At 38.9% G+C, this 20,370-nt stretch overlaps 1 protein-coding gene across 1 annotated transcript in view; it reads right to left on the bottom strand.

The window, feature by feature from the left end:
- The window catches only part of LOC145522481 (uncharacterized), a 55,409-nt gene that overhangs the window by 22,049 nt on the left and 12,990 nt on the right, over nt 1–20,370 (bottom strand). The window contains exons 4-6 of the mRNA XM_081531171.1: nt 14,549–16,027; nt 8,369–8,758; nt 3,896–4,017 (exon numbers count right to left, since the gene is read on the bottom strand). Of these exons, the coding sequence (XP_081387297.1) occupies nt 15,849–16,027 (179 nt within the window). The 3' untranslated portion in view covers nt 3,896–4,017; nt 8,369–8,758; nt 14,549–15,848. The remainder of the gene's footprint in view (nt 1–3,895; nt 4,018–8,368; nt 8,759–14,548; nt 16,028–20,370) is intronic.

The raw sequence follows: 20,370 nt of genomic DNA, 5'->3' as shown, positions 1-20,370 counted from the left end.
TCATGAGGCCAGCAGAAGAACCATTCAGCTGAGCTTTACTCAACTCACAGAACCAAGGAAAACATTAGAATGGTGGCTGTTCTAATTAGGCTTGTGATATGTAACTAAAATGGCCACCAGGCAGCAACTCCCCAGATAAGCAGCCTGGCGATGATCAACATTTCAACCTCATCCTTCTCTCCCTTTTATTTCACCTGCTCTCCCAAAACTGAATCTAATCAGAAGCAGAGGGTAAAGGAAACTTTGATGTTGTCCATAAAGGTGAGCCTCTCAGGGCACATATCAGGGAAGACACGAACAGAGATTGGATCTGGAGAGATGAACAGAAGCTATTCAGTAGGGTTCACCCCTGTCCCTTTTAGCATTTTTCTTTTTTTAATCCTGCAAACTTTACTCTGCCCACTCTGTTAACACACACATAATAATCAAAAGAAGACAATACAAAATATTCCTCCATTAACTGAACAATGCAAAAAGCATCCAAAGATTTTAATGCCAATTCACATCCTAATGTGATGCTTTCATAGGGAAGGTTCCATTGTTGGTCAAAGAATACTTCCTTCCCAGCAAAAGCATCCTGGGTACTAGGATAATGAAGAATTCGCTCACATTTAACGAAACATTCCAATTTCATTCCTTTTCAAAAATATTATTATTAAAACTACTTGGAAGAATTTGGTTGCAGGTGTTATATTTATAAGCCTGCAGCAAGCATTCCATTGAGTAAAGTAAAATTTGAACTTCATGATAAAAGAGAAAACTTGATCTTTGTGCAGGTAAAATTCTGTCTCCCATCACAGGAGATACTCAAAGTTCTTCAGCATCTGTATTACCATAGGGAAATGTCTATTCAGTCATAGTCCCACCTGAAACCTAAAATATTAGCCACCACTAGCGTATTTCAGGCTTCCCTTGTGGCTCAACTGGTTAAGAATCCACCTGTAATGTGGGAGATCTGGGTTTGATCCCTGGGTTGGGAAGATCCCTTGGAGAAAGGAAAGGCTACCCACTGCAGTATTCTGGCCTAGAGAATTCCATGGACTGTATAGTACATGGGATTGCAAAGAGTCAGACAGGACTGAACGACTTTCACTTTCACTAGCATATTTCACATCAGGTGGCTGGGACAGGGAAAGGATATAGAAAAATAATTAATGAATATATAAAACATCTCTATGACCATCCCTGTTTCTGTGACTGGTCAGGAAGTCTAAGAAGGCGGTAATCATAGCTGTGTTCTTCAGACTGGCTTCCCATCTTTCTTAACCTCTGATAGCACATCAGCCAGATGAGATTCTTCACCCAGTAGGATGATTCAAACCTTCCCTCCTATGGCATTTGAGTTGTTAGTGGTCTTGCTTTATTGTCCCACAACAGTTTCCCACTGACTAAGATACTTGGCCAGTTGAGCACTCTGAGGCTCCCAGTGAATGCTCTGGATGCCAAACACAGTTCTCCGCCTTCCTTTTGTGGCAGCAACTCAATTTCCCCCTGGTAATCAGGATCAATGACCCAGTCAGCACGGTAGCCTCATTCTTTAAATTCCTCCCTTGGGCACTAAGATCACTAAGAGAAGCTAAGATCACAGAGAAAGCAAAAATTCTTCAAGCCCATGGTGTAATAGGGAGAGGGATCACTCTCATTTCCAGCCCTTGGAGCCCATGCAATCTGGCTAGGAAAAAGAAGGCACCATAAATGGATCACTGGTTAAACATATACTTAGATTTACAAATCGCTAGCCAAACTTCACAGGGTGGTGTCTCCCAGCTGGTGTTGAGACTAAGCTTTCAGCACGCCATTCCACTCTTCTAGCTAACCAACTACTCCTGTGAAATGGAGCACATGATAATATCAGTGAAGTTCACAAATGCTGAGAGAAGTGCTCCAGTTCCTTTACTCTAAAATGCATCCTTACATCTTAGGCAATGTTGTGTGGGATACAAGGTATTCTGGAAGTACAAAACTGGTGGAGTTGGCAGAAGCACTGAGATCTGCCACTGATTTTCCAAAAATTGTCTTTCCAAACTCCTAACCACCTGAATCACAGTCCATGTGTCACTATAGTTTTATACCTCGGGCTACCTCTCTTTTTTTATTGAAGTATAGTTGATTAACAATATCATTTTAGTTTTAGGTATACATCACAGTGACTCAGTTACATATATATATATATATATATATATATACACACACATAACTTCACATGTTATATATGTGTGTATTATATATATAACTTCACATATTATATATATATGTTATATATATCTTCACATATTATATGTGTGTGTGTGTTATATATGTATAACTTCACATATTATATGTCTGTATGTTATAACTTCACATGCTGTATATGTGTGTATTATATATATAACTTCACATATTATATATATATGTTATATATATCTTCACATATTATATATGTGTGTTATATATATGTATAACTTCACATATTATATGTCTGTATGTTATAACTTCACATGCTATATATGTGTGTATTATATATATAACTTCACATATTATATATATATGTTATATATATCTTCACATATTATATGTGTGTGTGTTATATATATGTATAACTTCACATATTATATGTCTGTATGTTATAACTTCACATGCTATATATGTGTGTATGTTATATATATCACTTCACATATTATATGTGTGTGTGTTATATATATATTCCATCTCAGATTCTTTTCTCTTATAGTTTGTTAAAAAATATTGAGTATAGTTCCCCGTGCTATACAATAGGTCCTTGCTGATAATCTACTTTATATATAGTAGTCAGTCTCCTCTTCTTCCACATGAAGTGGACGACCAGATGCAGCATCCAGAATTCTGCCCGTGGGGACTTCGCCTCTGTCTTTCCGGGCCACTCTTTGGTAGAGCGCTACTATGGCAGCCCCCGACTTCCAGCTGGTGATGTTGTTAATATAGGCAGATCTGTCAATAAATCTAGCCTTTGTTTTCTTTCTTTTCTATTAACTTGTCATATGGAACTCTTCACAAGGCACTGGTGTGGACTGAGAAAGAAGTGACAAAGCAGTAGCTTGGAGGGGGGATGCCACACGTTTATGTTTTCTTGTGTCTTCCCAAGCTCCTTATAAGACTGTGTATACCATTTCCATTTGATAAGAAATCTCTGCTGTAAAATGGCCACATTTTAAATTTTTTTTATGGAACACGTACCACTGACTTCATGATGGGCAGCTTGGGTCAGGCATCTGTCAGGTCTGGTTATCCAGGTTTGTTTTTTTTTTCCAACAGAGAATAGTTGAAGGCCTTTTAGGACCCGAGTCCTTCCAACAAGGGATGTAGCTAGACTCCTTAGAGAGGGAGCTGGGGGTATAAATATCCAAATCTCCCTCTTCTTCTTCTCTCTAATCTCCTTGGTTTGTCATGGACTGAGGCCAAATGGATTCCAGAGAACAGGGGGTTCATTGGTGATTGTAGACCATATATGTCATCTTCCTAGGGCACAAAGCAGGATGGAAGGTGGATCTAGAGAGGCAAATAGAAGATATCCTGCACATAGGGTGAATATAGTAAAGGGAGACACAAAGAAATTAAGAATGATGTGAATCAGACTTAGAGAATGAATTTATGGTTACTGGAGGGAGGAAGGGAGGATGGGATATTTAGGGAGTTTGGGATTGACATGTGCACACTGTTATATTTAAAATAGATAACCAACAAGCTCCTACGGTACAGCACAGAGAACTCTGCTCAGTGTTATGTGGCAGTCTGGATGGGAGAGGACTTTGAGGGAGAATGGATACACATATATGAACAGCTGAGTCTCTTTGCTGTGCACCTGAAATGATCACAACATTGTTCATTGGCTGTACTCCAATGTAAAATATAAGTTTAAAAAAAATGAGGTGGGACTTACCTGGCAGTCCAGTGGTTAGAACTCCATGCTTCCACTGCACGGGACACAGGTTCAATCCCTGGTCAGGGAACTAAGATCCCACATGCAGCAACTAAGACCTGGGACAGCCAAATAAATAAACTCTAAAAAAAAAAAAAAAAAAGAATGAAGTGAAAGATCATAACACTTAAGCTGGGGAGGGGGAGTGGTGAGGACTCAGGAAGGGGATGACAGCAAGGAGAAAGATGTAGGACCTTATAAGTACAGGTCAAATGGGGGTTACAGAGTATTCAAGTGGGGATACAAGGGCAAGTTGGAAAGATAGAAGGTGTTTTTCATAAAAGGGGACTGCTTAAAATGAAAATTCTGAGTGAAATATTGGTTATGATATGGTTTAGAAAGATAAGACCAGAAGCTGACTGTGGCTCATATCATGAACTCCTCCTTACAAAATTCAGACTTAAATTGAAGTAGGGAAAACCACTAGACCATTCAGTATGACCTAAATCAAATCCCTTACAATTATACAGTGGAAGTGACAAATAGATTCAAGGGATTAGAGCTGATAGAGAGAGGACCTGAAGAACTATGGATGGAGGTTTCTGACATTGTGCAGGAGGTGGCGATCAAAACCATCCCCAAGAAGAAGAAATGCAAAAACACAAAAAGGCTGTCTGAGGAGGCCTTACAAATAGCTGAGAAAAGAAGAGAAGCTAAAGGCAAAGGAGAAAACGAAAGACATACCCATCTGAATGCAGAGTTCCAAAGAATAGCAAGGAGAGATAAGAAGGCCTTCCTCAGTGATCAATGCAAAGAAATAGAGGAAAACTATAGAATGGGAAAGACTAGAGATCTCTTCAAGAAAATTAGAGATCCCAAGGGAACATTTCATGCAAAGATGGACACAATAAAGGACAGAAATGGTATGGACCTAACAGAAGCAGAAGATATTAAGAAGAGGTGGCAAGAACACACAGAAGAACTGTACAAAAAAGATCTTCATGACCCAGATAACCACGATGGTGTGATCACTCACCTAGAGCCAGATATCCTGGAGTGCGAAGTCAAGTGGGCCTTAGGAAGCATCACTACAAACAAAGCTAGTGGAGGTGATGGAATTCCAGCTGAGTTATTGAAAATTCTAAAAGATGATGCTGTGAAAGTGCTGCACTCAATATGCCAGCAAATTTGGAAAACTCAGAAATGGCCACAGGACTGGAAAAGGTCAGTTTTCATTCTAATCCCAAAGAAAGGCAAAGACAAAGAATGTTCACACAATTGCACTCATCTCACATGCTAGCAAAGTAATGCTCAAAATTCTCCAAGTGATGCTTCAACAGTCCATGAACCAAAAACTTCCAGAAGTAAAAGCTGGATTTAGAAAAGGCAGAGGAACCAGAGATCAAATGGCCAACATCCATTGGATCATCGAAAAAGCAAAAGAGTTCCAGAAAAACATCTATTTCTGCTTTATGGACTATGCCAAAGCCTTTCACTGTGTGGATCACAACAAACTGTGGAAAATTTTTCAAGAGATGGGAATACCAGACCACCTGACCTGCCATGTGAGAAATCTGTATGCAGGTCAAGAAGCAACAGGTAAAACTGGACATGGAACAATGGACTAGTTCAAAATTGGGGAAGGAGTACATCAAGGCTATTCATTGTCACCCTGGTTATTTAACTTATATTAACTTACATGCAAAATGCTAGACTGGAGGAAGCACAAGCTGGAATGAAGGTTGCCGGGAGAAATATCAGTAACCTCAGATATGCAGATGACACCACCCTTATGCCAGAAAGTGAAGAGGAACTAAAGAGCCTCTTGATGAAAGTGCAAGGGGAGAGTGAAAAAGCTGGCTTAAAACTCATCATTCAGAAAACTAAGATCATGGCATCCAGTCCCATCACTTCATGGCAAATAGATGGGGAAACAATGGAAACAGTGACAGACTTTATTTTCTTGGGCTCTAAAATCACTGCAGATGGTGACTGCAGCCATGAAATTAAAAGACACTTGCTCCTTGGAAGAAAAGCTATGACCAACCTAGACAGCATATTAAAAAGCAGAGACATTACTTTGCCAACAAAGGTCCATCTAGTCAAAGCTATGGTTTTCCAGTAGTCATGTATAGATGTGAGAGTTGGACCATAAAGAAAGCTGAACACCAAAGAATTCATGCTTTTGAACTGTGGTGCTGGAGAAGATTCTTGAGAGTCCCTTGGACTGCAAGGAGATCCAACCAGTCCATCCTAAAGGAAATCAGTCCTGAATATTCATTGGAGGGACTGATGCTGAAGCTGAAGTTCCAATACTTTGGCCACTTGATGTGAAGAACTGACTCACTGGAAAAGACCCTGATGCTGGGAAAGATTGAAGGTGGGAGGAGAAGGGGTCGACAGAGGATGAGATGGTTGGATGACATCACCAACTCGACGGACATGAGTTTGAGCAGGCTCCAGGAGTTGGTGATGGACAGGGAAGCCTGGCGTGCTGCAGTCGATGGGGTTGCAAAGAGTCAGACGTGATTGAGCAACTGAACTGAACTGAATTGAAGCACTCTCCAGTGGAACTTCCTGTGATGATGGACATGTTCTAGATCTGTGCTGTCCCGTTCTATAGCAACTCATCACATACGGCTACTGAGCTCTTAAAATATGGCTTCTGTGACTGAGACAATGAACTTTAAATCATATTTCATTGTAATTAATTAATTTTAATTTTGATAGCCAAACGGGTCTAATGGCTACTGTACAGTTAGATAGGACAGGTCTGGAGTATGACCATATCAGCTGCTTTATTGGGAGGGCAGCCAAGAATGATGGAAAAAGGAAAGGAGCAGAAACAAACACAGTGTGGTGAGTTTCTGAGCTGGTCACAGATTCATGGGAAAACACACCAGTTACACGGGACATCCCTGGATGTGCCACATGGCAATGTTGTGGGAACAGCCCATCAAGGGGAGGAAGGAAGATGCCCTGGTCTGCCGGCTTCTTCCCATCATCTCCAAGTGTGCCCAGCAGTGTCATAAGTACTCTACCCTTCTGGGCTGTGCTGGGAAAGCAGGGCTTCACCTCTTCTGGAAACTGGGGGAAAAGCCAGTCACTGGGTCGCTTTGGACCGAAGTGCTGAAGCTGCTGCTGCATGAGTGGGCATGAGAGAGGCAGGCCAATGCCAGGCCCTCAGTGGGGGAAGACTGAATCACATGGGGTATTAGGAGATGAGATTAGCTCCACTGAGCAAGAGGCCAAAGTCAGGAGGTATGGTCAGGAGGAGCCAAGTAAGTCTGAGGTAGTGTATGAGCTCAGTCTGGTATATTATATATAAGTGACCTCTGGCAGGTCAGCTAAGCACTTCAAGTCTTAGCTCCTTTTTCTGTACGGTGGGTAACAGGACCTACCTTGTATGCTGGCTCATATTATTCATACACATTACTCAGTATTATTACAAGAACTTTGTGACAATAGATAGGTGAGGCATCTAGCATTCTTGCCATTTCACAGATGGGGAAACTGAGGCTAAGAGAGAGTAAATGAAAATACAAATGGTAGAGCCTGAGTTCCTCTGATTCAACATCTTACTATTTCCACCCTATCATACATCCCTTGAGATTTCATCTGAGGACTTAATTTTAAAATGCTAAGAGAGAGGCCTCCAGCATGAAAGTGAGTTAAAATTATACACAGGGGCAGATATTATAAAGGATAAAGTGTTTAACAACACTGACTTCATAAAGTAAAAGGTACTAGGAAAGCAGTTGACAAGTACAGTTTTAGAAGCACTCCAAAAAAGTGTTTGTTATCCCTGTTGGAAGTTATTCCTGTTGAATTGTGATCTGTTGAAGCAGAAAATATAAGATCCATTCTTCCAAATAGTTTTCAGGGGATGCCTCTCATGGGCTAGTCCAGCGCAGCAGGAGAGCTGCTATCATTGAGACCACACATGCTCTGACTTGTCAAAACCTACCTTTGTGCTTCCCTCTGCCAAAGAACAGACTCAGGTATCATGATCTCTAATCCCTTGGATGCAGCTGCCCATCAGACTTTTAGAGCCCAAGCCAGGCAGCTCCCACTGACAGCAAACCTCTTTCAGATCTGAGTTCCAAGGAAAAGAACGCAAGATGGGGAGATTAACTCAGCAAAGACCCTCCAGGCAGTATGAGTAGAATTTAATCATGAAAATAAGATGTGAACTGTTAATTTTTTTACTTCCTGTAAATACAGAGTGAAATCAAGACTCTCTTAAAAACAGGGTTATTATTTTGCAAGCCTTCAAACTCTCTGAGTAAGGTGATATGGGAGTCGTGTTAAGGGACACAAGCAGAGCTCTTAGAGAAGTCTAACAGGGGCTTCTCTGGTAGTCCAGTGGTTAAGACTCTGGGCTTCAGGTGCAGGGGGCACAGGTTCAGTTCTTGGTCAGGGAACTAAGATCCCAGATGGGCTGGCACAGCCAAAAATAAATAAATTAGTTAAATTTAACAAAGAAGAACAAACCTGGTGTTTTTCAGGAGCATATACCAGAGATGAACCATTTCATAACTGAAGACTTTTCCTGTGAATGATATGGACACCGTAAGGGCTATGGAAACAGAAACTGGCCCTTACTCACTGATGTTATTACCCCAAAAAAGTGAGTGCTGGAAGGGATGAGAAGGTCATCCAAATGTTAGACGGAGGCCGGTGTCTTGGGCACCCAGGGCCTTCTCATCAAGAGAGAGGCAAACAGGCGTTCTGCATCTCCACACTTATTCCCCTCTTCTTAAACCAGAGGATGGTGGCAGTGCCAAAAGATCCAGTGATGATCAACACGGGCTCTCTTCCTGGGGAGCTGACTGGTGGGCCACTACTGATGGAAGCAGTTCCATGAGCTTTCTCCAAGGCCACCTTTAGTGATAAGGAAAAAGACTCTCAAATATATTATACTCTGGAATGGTGGGATTTCAAATAAAGTTTCCACCAAAAGAGAAAGAACTATGCTGTAGGACTTCGCTGGTGGCTCAGTGGTAAAGAATCTGCCTGCCAACGCAGGGGACACGGGTTCGATCCCTGGTCTGGGAAGATCCCACATACTGCAGAGCGACTAAGCTTGTTTGCCACAACTACTGAGCTCACATGTCATATCTACTGAAGCCTGTGTGCCTAGAGTCTGTTCTGCAACAAAAGAAGCCACAGCAATGAGGAGTCCAAGCACCACAAGGAACAGTAGCCCCCACCCACCGCAACTGGAGAAAGCCTGCACAGCAATGAAGACCTAGCACAACCACAAAAAATTTAAATAATAAATTGTGCCGTTAGAGAAGAAACACATCTGCTTTACGTCTTTGCATCCAGGATGGTGCCTTTCCTGGATATGGTAGGACTCAACAGTCTCTGTCATCAATGCTGATAGTAAAAAGCTTAAAAAAAAAAAAAAAAGTTCCTGGGCTTTCTGGAGTAATTATTTGTTTACCTTTCAGTTTCAGTGACCAGGGGATGAAGAGTCATAAGCTTTGGCTTCACATTATCCTGTGAGGCATTAACCAACTGTTCTTTCATGAACAGCTGTGAAAAAAAAAGTTTCAAAACTATTATGTGTTCTTTAGACAAATTCTCATTTTACCCACTTAAGGCTCTGCTCCTTGCTAGTTACATGATGTTGAGAAAATTATCTAATTTCTTTGATCTTCTATTTCTACATTTGCTTAATGTGGATGATAGTAATGCCTGCCTCACTGGGGTGTTCTGAAAATAGTTAAATGAGTTATTATCTGTAAATACTGTCAGCAGGATGCTCAGTGGACTGTAGGTATGAATGGGATTTTTGGATTAAAAAAACATGCAGAAATGACAGCTTAAGTTTTACTTCGCTGATATTTAAAATTTCTCTTTTGAATCCAATATCAGAAGAAGAAGAGAAAGTGGCAAATAGTCTTTATTTTGGAAAATATTTCAGAAGAAAGTCAATGTCATATGGCCTAAGCATTTCTTTCAGATGCAGGCCAATTCTATCTTTCCTGAAATATGGGCAGTTTGAATTTTCTTTGGATTTTGAAGAATTTTGTTTAATCGAAGACCTTTAAACATCTAGAGTTTTCAGAGAAAATAGGAAATAATATCAAGAAAAAAAATTCTGCAGCATTTCTGGTTTCATCTGGATTGGAATTTATAGATTCTTATCAACTTCTTTATGATTTTTCATAAAATGGGACAAACTACTTAAGTTTCATGAATCCTGTCATTCTAAATTAAAATTTTGTGCAACATAATCTCGTGCAATAACTTTCTGCTAATAACTCCAGAGATGAACAGAAATCAAGCTTTTTAAAAAATTATCAGCAATAAGTACTTAGTGATGTTTATAATAGCCTAACTATTTTATGCAATATGCTAAGCAAAGGGAATATAATTAAAACTTTCAGGAAACTAACATTCAAGTCATTCAAAACAAAGTTCAAACAGTTGGTTATGAGTGCATTAGTCTATGGGAAGACAATCCTCTTTCTTTGGTAGAAGTTTCGTTTGTTTTTTTCTGCTTGATTTTGTTTGATTTGGTGTTTCCCTGAGACACTCCTTGTCGGGGGGTGGGGACAGGGCAATTGAATGCAAAGGGATTTGAGAATAAGTTTAGGCAGAACAGTCAAGGGCTTGATTATTCATCTGGCTTGGAATTTGTCAGTTTTATAAATGGACTGAGAACTAAAGTCATTATTTACAAACAAAAGGAGAAGCTTTCTCATTAAAACCAACTTTCTGGTCATAAGATTACAAGTCCACTAGGGGAATTAGGGGCTTCCCTGATGGCTCAGTGGGTGAAGAATCCACCTGCAATCAGGAGATGCAGGGAGACTCTAGTTTGATCCTTGGATGGGGAAGATCCCTTGGAGAAGGGCATGACAACTCACTCTAGTATTCTTGCCTGGAAAATCCCATGGAAAGAGGAGCCAGGGGGCTACAGTTCATACTGTGGCGAAGCATCAGACACAACTGAGCATGCATGCATGCATTTTACCTGTGTGTTAAAGGTCTAGCAAACCTTCAAAGGAAAAAAAAAAAACATCTAGGGGAATTAGGGTCAGAAGAGAATGAGTGAAGACACCAAGTTATGATGAATTATTCAATGACATGCAATGGAAATACCCAAGATAATATACATTCCAGTCTTGGAGGGATGAAGAAGGTCCTCTTTGGGGGAGAGGAGACTTAAGTTGAATTTTCATGGGTACATGGGATGTACACAAGAGTAAGTCATGGGAAAGAGTATTGAAAAAGGAAGGAAACACACCCAGGAACTCTGGTTCAAAGACCAGCAAGCACCACATTAGGATGGATTGGGATGCTGAGATGTGAGGCTAGAAAAGTGACCAGAGATTAGAAGAAAAACCTTCAATCTGTCATGAAGGCAGTGAGATCCATTAAAGGATTTGGGTTAGGGGAAGGCCTTAAGCAGATTTGCCTTTGAGTAAGATCCCTGGGACTAGTGTGGAGAAGAGATTGAGGGAGATATTCTAGCTATTGGCCAATATCAATGTCCTAGAGGGAAGAAAGTGACATACAATAAACCTGTTTTTCAAGTTTAATCCAACTTTAATGTCCTTATGTTGCTCTTAGAAGCAACCTAAACATCTAGAGAACTACCTAAATAAATAAATTCAATTTGTGCCCTTCATATAAGTATTGATATATGCTGCTAATGTGTCAGCAGGGTTTTATAAAAACAAGAATTTCAAGATAAGCTGGGTGTAGTTTTAGAGATGATTTTCCCCCTGTGCAAGCGCTATGGTTTGGTTTCTTTGGCTTATCGTTTAAAGTCATTAGTCATGTCAGATATTATGCCTAATTGTATAATTAAGTATATACATTCCCACTTAGAAGGGCACAGGTACCTCCATGAAATATGAAACACTTTCAGGGGTTTTTTATAGGTGATTTTAAAATGAAGTCACCAGAACATATTCTTAAGTTTTTAGTTTCTTGATACTGTGGTTTAAGGTAGATTCAGGATTAAGGATGATCATGATCTTCATAAATTCTAGGAAACATGAAAAGTGTGGAAACTCATACTTTCTGCCTCTTCTTTGAAAGGTACTAAGACCTATTTTTCTTCAGGGACAGGCAGTAGCTTTTGCTACTCCTTCAAACTTTTCTCAGCTCTTGGCCTCTTCTAATTATTTTTGGCAGAAAATGTAGTTCCTCACCTTCAAGAGCAACTTCCTGGCAAAACTAAGAGTAATGACCACCTACCTACCTTTCAGAACCAAATAATATAAAAGAAGTTATAACACAAGGCAACACTCACCTGTCCCAGCCCTGTACCATTTTCCAGAGACAACTACTTTGAACCATTTTCTCATTATTTCATTAATCCACTTTAGATGTTTTCTTTTTACTTCCTGCTCTGACAGGAGAGTATTTAGCACATTTATACTTCATCTCAGTTCACTTACCTCACTTCTCCTTTCTGTTAGTCATATTCTTACACTGTATTTAGTTTCTCTATTGCAGAGCTTGCAAGTGGATGGCCTGGAGGCTAGATCTGACCAAGATGTATTTGGTTTGAATAGCAATGAGTTCAAAAACAAACAAAAATAACCAATATGAAAAAAATTCTAAGATGTGACATTTAAAAATTCCAAATGTTTAGCCTCCTGAAAAAGTCAGAGGGGACACATTTTAATTTCCTACGGCTGCCTTAAGAAATCACCATGAACCAGGAAGCACAAAACTTAAATGGACACTCACTGTCCTAGAGGCTTGAAGTCTGGAAGCAGGGTGTTAGCAGGGCCATGCTCCCTCTGAAAGCGCTAAGGAAGAATCCATTCTTGCCTCTTCTGAGCATCTGGTGGTTCCCAGCAATTCCTGACATTCCTTGGTTGGTAGCTGTATCACTCACATTTCTTTCTGTATCTTCATGTGGCCTTCTTCCCTCCATGTCTCTTAGTCCAAACCTCCCCTTCTTGTAAGAACATCAGCCATTTGATTTAGGGCTTACCATAATCCAGTACAACTTTACGAGTTACATTTGCAAAGACACTTTTTCCAGATAAGATCTCTCTCTGAGATTCCAGGTGGACATGAAGTTTAGGGGGACACTAACCCAATGCATGGCAAATATGGCCCCTTTCCCATGAATTGACCAAATCTAATTGATTGGCTTTATTCTTTAGACGGGGCAAGCACTGACTAGCCAGCCAAAGTTCTCTGCACATCTTCCAGGTAAACACAAGCACCAAAACCCTAATCCTGTTTCTCATTTAAGTTGCTTGCTTTGCTTCTTGCTTAGTTTGCTAATCATGCTATTGGTTATCTTTATAACTTTTAAATAATATACCAAAACTCCTATTTCATGTTTTATAAACTTTTGTCTTTATCTCACTGCTACCTTCCTGTTCTGTGATACCAGGATATTAGTTTTTTCCATGTTTTCTTCCGTCTCTTCTGTTCCCTTTCTACCTCACGTAATTTTGGCAGCAGCATCTTAATTATTGCTATGGGTAGAATCGTGTCCTCTCACCCCACTAAAATTCTTATGCAGAAGTCCTAATCCCTAGTACCTCAGAATGGGGCCTTATATGGAAATAGGGTGATTACAGATATAATTAGTTAAGATGAGATCATACCAAAGTAGGGCGGGTCCCTAATCCAACATGACTGATGTTCTTAAAAGGGGGGAAATTTGGAGACAGACGTACACACAAGGAGAATGCCGCATCAAGAGAAAGGCAGAAATTGGGGTGATGCAGCAAAACCAGGGAATGCCATAGATTGCCGGTAAACTTCCAGAAGCTAAGGGAGAGACATGGAAAAGATTCTCCCTCACAGCCCTCAGAATGAACCAACCCTGCTGTCACCTAGATCTTGGATTTCTAGCCTTCAAAACTGTGTGACAAAAAAATTCCTGCTGAGGACTTCCCTGGGAGTTCAGGGGTTAAGACTCTGTGCTCTGAATGCAGGGGGCATGGGTTCAATCCCTGTTCTGGGAACTAAGATCCCTCATGCTGCACAGTATGGCCAAAAAATAAGTAAATGAAATAAAATAAAATTTCTGTTGTTTTAAGTCATCAGTTTGCGTTACTTTGTTATAGCAACCCTAACAAAATGATTTCACTGTGGCTTAGATGGTAAAGAATCTGCCTGCCATGCAGGAGACCTGGGTTCCAGAAGATCACCTGGAGAAGGAAATGGCAACCCACTCCAGTTTTCTTGCCTGAAAAATCCCATGGACAGAGGAGCCTGTGGTCTACAGTTCATGGGGTTGCAAAAGAGTTGGACACAACTGGGCGACTAATATTTTCACCTTATACATGTATATTCAATATTACAGCATTCATATTACATTCTAAAGTTTGAAGTATACCTTATGTTCTACTGCCCTCAGATGTCTGCTGATTCATTCACATTTATTTATTTTATTTTTTTTGGCCACATGGCATGTAGGATCTTAGTTGCCCAATCAGGGATTGAACCTGCGTCCCCTGCACTGGAAGTGTGGAGTCTTAACCCCTGGACCATTAGGGACATCTCTATTCATATTTAAAATGAGGCAATAGACTTCTGCTTCCTCTCGTGATGGGGTTACTGGTATGGGGCTTGCCATCTGCTATAAATAACTAGAAAACTGAACAAAACATTTGAAATAAATATCCAAAGCCATTTATTTTCAGCCTTTCTTTCAGAAAGGAAACCAATATGGTATACCTTTTGATTGTGGCAGCATTCTCTTTGGGGGCAACTTCTGGACAATAGTATCAGGAGGAGAAATCCATACATCACTGGGAGATCTCACTGTGTTGATGAGCCAGGAATCCAGAAATAAGGACTTGGAAGACTGAGGTAGCTGCAATTTGTGGAGTGAAACACCAAAGAGAAGAGAGATACACAAAGAAGGAGATCCAAAATTCTGCCTAGGGATTTCCTTGATTTTTTGGCAGAATAATAACCTAAACGTATGTAAAATGAAACTATACGAGGCTGGGTAAAGAACAAAAACTAGGAGCTATGAGCTAAACAAATCTTAGAACTCACACAGGGCTAAAAGACAATTGATCTCCTACTAACTAGAGTGAAGAAAACATATAAAAAAAACCTGGGGCATTCAATAGAGAACCAAAAGCGTTATACCTTGTGAGTTGGGTTTAAATAAGCATTACAATAAAAGTTACTTTAAATCTACCCTAACACAGCTTACAAGTAGATCTTGATATGATCAAGCTGATCCCCAAGTAACTAAATTGCCTGACAAGCAAATTTAATACTCATTAAATGAGACAAAAATGTCCAAATATTCAAGGGACTTCCCTGGTGGTCTTGCGGCTAAGACTCTGCATTCCCAATGCAACGAACCCCGGCTTGATACCTGGTCAGGGAACTAGATCCCCCATGCTGCAACTAAGATCCAGTACAGTCAAATAAATAAATAAATGTTTTCTTAAAAAATCAAAATATTCAAAACCATAACATTCAAAATACTCAACTTCTAGTCAAAATTACTGGACAAGAGAAGGTGAAAATACGACCTCACTAGCTGGCAGAAAAACTCAGTATGACAAAAATGAGTGGGGGTTAAACTCATCAGGAAGATATAATTTCTCAATGTGTATGCAATTAAAAACAGCATTTCAAGATACATGAAGCACAAGTTGGTAGATTTAAAAAAGAAATGAAAAATCCACAATTGCAGTAGATTTCACTCAGCTCAGTAACTGATAGATTAAGTAGCAGATATGTAAGAATATAGAACCATAAGAAAATTTAATTGACCTTTTCTCACTTATAGAACACTTTCTTCTTATTAAAGAACACTACCCTCAACAACAGAAGAATACACATTTTTTAAGCTGACTAGAGTAATCAGTAAAATAGGCCATATATTGAACCACAAGATAAGATTGGATAAATTTATGTATATGGGAATCATAGTGAGCATGTTATTTGACCACAATGGAATTAAATTAGAAGCTAGTAATCAAAAGATACATATTGTTGTTTAGTCGCTAAGTCATGTTTGACTTTTGTGACTCCATGGGCTGTAGGCCTGCCAGGCTAACTCTGTCCATGGGATTTCCCAGGCAATAATACTAGAGTGGGTTGCTGTTTCCTTCTCCAGGGGATCTTCCCAACCCAGGGATCGAACCCAGCTCTCCTGCTTCTCAAGTGGATTCTTTACCACTGCACCACCTGGGAAGCCCAAAAGATATGTGATCAGAGCCTAATTACCTGCATAATCTGTATATTTTTTTAAAAAAAGATATCAAATAACTGAATCACTTTGTTGTACACCTGAAACTAACACAACATTGTATATCAACTGTTCTTCAATTTTAAAAATTCTATGAAGAAAGAAATAAGATCTAAAATCAATAATCTATGCTTTGTCTTTAAGAAGCTAGTAAACAAAGAGTAAATTAAACCCAAAGTAAGCTGGAAGAAAGAACTAGTAAAGATAAAAGTAGAAGTCAATGAAATAGAAAGTGGAGAAACAAAAATGAAAAACTAAAAGTTAACTCTGTAAAAGATGAAGAAAAATGATAAGCTACTAGCTAAACAGATAAAAAATGAAAAGAGACAGCATAAATTTAAAATAACAGGGCTGAAAGAGGAGAGATCACAGCACACATTGAAAGATGTAAAGTAAAATTTTGAAGAACTTTATGCCAATAAATTCCACAAGTCAGATGAAATGAACAAATTCTTTGAAGGACACAAGATTGTCATTAAGGCATAATAACTATTTCTAAATACTAGCAACGAACTGAAAGAAAATGGAATATTAAAAAAAACCTTTGCACACCTTTCATGAAAATTAAATAAAAATGGGTCATGGACCTAGCTGTAAAATGCAAAGCTACAAAATTTCTAGTGGCAACAAACGAGAAAATACAGATGACCTTAGGTTTGGTGATAAATGTTTATATACAGCAAAAGCAGGATCCTAAAAGAAAAACTTGATAAGTTGTCCTTTATAAAAATTGAATACATCTGTTCTGTGAAAGAGAATCAAAAGATCAGACTCAGACAAAAAAAATATTTACAAGATATTGTTTTTGTAAATATTTAAGCAAAATATTAAATATTTAAGTGACTAAACAAGACTAAAAGATCAGACTCAGGCAAAAAATATTCACAAAATTCATAACTGATAAAGGATTTGTATCACCAATACACCAAGAATCTTACAGCTCAACAATAAGAAAACAATCCAATTTTTAAAAATGGACAACAGATATAAAAAGAACACATCAAAGAAGATACACACATATCAAATAAGCATATGAAAAATGCTCCATAGCATTTGCCATTAGGGAACTTCAAATTAAAATTACAATGAGGGCTTCCTGAGTGGCTCAGTAGTAAAGAATCTGTCAATGCAGGAGACATGGGTTTGATCCCTGATCCGGGAAGATCCCACACGGCACAGAATAGCTGGGCCCGTGCGCCACGACTATTGAGCCTGTACTCTAGAGCCCGGGAGCCATAACTCCTGAGCCCCTGTGCAGCTGAGCACCTAGAACCCGTGCTGTACAACAAGGTATCCCACTGCACTGTGAAGCCTGAGCACTGCAACGAGAGAGTAAGCCCCTGGTTGTCGCTACAGGAGAAAAGCCCACACAGCAATGAAGACCCAGCATAGCCAAAGATAAATAGATATATAAATAAAACAGCGAGATACCACTACATATCTACTGTCAGATGTGTTGCTGGAGAGGATGTAGAGAATAGGAACTCTCAATTATTACTAATGGGAATGGAAAATGGTACACTGTGACAGCTTCTTACAAAGTTAAAAATAGTCTAAACATAATCTTACCATATGATTCAGCAGTTGCACTCCCAAGTATTTACCCAACTGAACTGAAATTTTATGTCTACATAGGAACCTGCACACAAATGACTGTATTATCAGCTTTGTTCACAATCACCCCAAACTGGGAACAACCAAGATATCCTTTAACAGGTGAAAGGACAACCAAACTGTGGTACATCTGTGCAGTGGAATATTTTTCAGTGATAAAAAGAAAAGAGCTATTGAGCCATGAAAAGATGTAGGTCAATTTTAAACACACATTGCTAAGTGAAAGATGCCTGTCTAAAAAGACTAAATACTGTATAATTTCAATTATAATCTGGAAAAATAAAACTGTAGCAATTGCCAGAGGTTTAAGGGGAGCAAGAAGTGGTTGAATAGGGTGAAGCACAGGGGATCTTTTTAGTACAGCAACACTATTTTGTGCGATACTTCAGTGGTGGCTACATGAACCTTGTGTGTGTGTGTGTGTGTTAGTTGCTCAGTCGTGTCCGGCTCTTTGCGACCACATGGACTGTAGCCTGCCAGGCTCCTCCGTCCATGGAATTCTCCAGGCAACAATACTGGAGTGGGTTGCCGTTTTCTTCTCCAGGGGGTCTTCCCGACCCAGGGATTGAACCCAGATCTCCCACATTGCAGGCAGACCCTTTACAGTTTGAGCCACCAGGGAAGACTTGTTCATGAACCTTATAGCAGTCTTATTCATAGTAGTCCCAAACTGCAAACAACTGGAATGTCCAACCACAGGTGACTTGTGGTATATCCATACAATGGAGTACTGCTCAGCAAGAAAAGGAAATGAATTACTGATACAAGCTACAACTTGATGAATCTCAAAAACATTATGCTAAGCAAGAGAAGCAAAAACCACATACCCTATGTACGATTCAATTCATCAGAAATTCTATAACATGAAAATTAATTTATAGCTAGTTGCCTGGGACTGGTGAAGATAGAGACTGATTTCAAAGAGGTAGGAAGAAACTTGCATTTTTGCGAAAAACTTGTTTTTGTTTTATTTTGTATGGTGCTTAATATGCGTTATACATTTGTCACTATGTATATGTAATATATATATATACAATATACTATTGTATAATATACTTATATATTATATGTAGTATATAATATACTAATGTATATAATATACTATATATTACTCACCACCACCCACCCAGGTGTAACCACCTAGCTGCCAACATTTATGTGTTTTGTGTTTCAGGGAGTGGGCAGGAGTGGTTGGTTCCCTATAGACCTTGAAATCATTACAGAATGATTCCTTCCTTCTGTAAACTTCGTATACCTAAGTCAAAACCTCTCCAAAGTCCTGTAAATCCAAAGTTGTTCATTTATCCTCAAGATTTTTAATTCTTGATGTGCATCCATCGATCATCGATTGAATCCTCATTGAAAGTCAGTGTATCCATTGTCTATCACTGCATAAAAAAATACCACAAAATTTAGGGTCTTAAAACAACAATAAAAGGAGATGAAGATCATTGGGGATCATCTTGGAGGCTGGCTAATGTATAGTCAGTGAATAGTTACTTGTGTTTTTATGTCCATCTACTTCATTTTATTCCTTAGTGAGCATTTCACCTACCACTTGTGAAGAAAATACCAGTCTTTATTAATTTGGTAGATACCATGATAAATGCAGCTAAGAAGTTTATAGTATTTCATAATTATAATTGTACATGCTTCAGTCTTGAAAAAAATTAATATACTTAAAAAAAAATAAAAAGCAGTTGTAAGAAACTTGAGCTGAAAGCTCTCATATATACCCCACGTCCAGTGTCTTCTATTAGCATCTTATATTAGGGCAGTACATTTGTTACAATTAATGAAGCAATATTGATACATTTTTATTAACTAAAATCCAACTAAAGTTTATATTAGGGTTTACTCTTCATGTTGTACATTCTATGGATTTTGACAAATGTATAATGACAGGCACCCACCTTTACAATATTATATAAAACAAATTTCACTTCCTTAAAAATATCTTTTCGCTCCACCTATGAATCCCTCCCTTGCTCTGAACCCCTAATCTTTTTACTATTTCTGGTTTTCCCTTTTCCAGAATGTCATATAATGGAAATAAGTATTGTGAGCCTTTTCAAATTGACTTCCTTCACTTAGCAATATGTACCTAAGTTTCCTCCATGTTTTTTTTTGTGTGTGTGTGACTTGGTAATTCAATTCTTTTTTATTGCTGAGTAATATTCCATTGTCTGTATGTACCGCAGTTAAGCCACTTACTTATTGAAGAGCATCTTGGTTGCTTCCAAATTTTAAGAATTATGAATAAAGCTGCATAAACATTGATGTGCAGGGTTTTGTGTGGATGCATATTTCTTTTTCACTCCTGGTTTTTCAGGTTTTACATTGGACATTTTTTTTTCTTAGATGGTTTATTTCTTCCATATCTGAGGAAAACCCTTCATCTTGTCTATATGACGCTGAATTCCTGTTGCATTATTGACAAACATTAATTACCACAAGGTTTCCTCAAGACTCCTACAGACATTTAAAAATTTATTGAGTGATTTTCAAAGCCTTTTGGATTTCTAGGTCGATTGCTATTTTCACAGAAAGGTAGAATTCTGTGCTGTGATTGAGATGGGAGCCCCATATAACTTTTGCCTGGTGCAACTAAAAGTACTTTAAGTGCTTTTCAGTTAATGTTTTAAATGTTTATTTTGTAATTTCTTTT

The sequence above is a fragment of the Giraffa tippelskirchi genome, chromosome 10 (genome assembly GCF_054371585.1).
Source record: "Giraffa tippelskirchi isolate mGirTip1 chromosome 10, T2T-mGirTip1v1.2.pri, whole genome shotgun sequence".
In the NCBI taxonomy this organism is placed as follows: Eukaryota; Metazoa; Chordata; class Mammalia; order Artiodactyla; family Giraffidae; genus Giraffa; species Giraffa tippelskirchi.
This window is presented reverse-complemented; position numbering and strand designations above follow the sequence as displayed.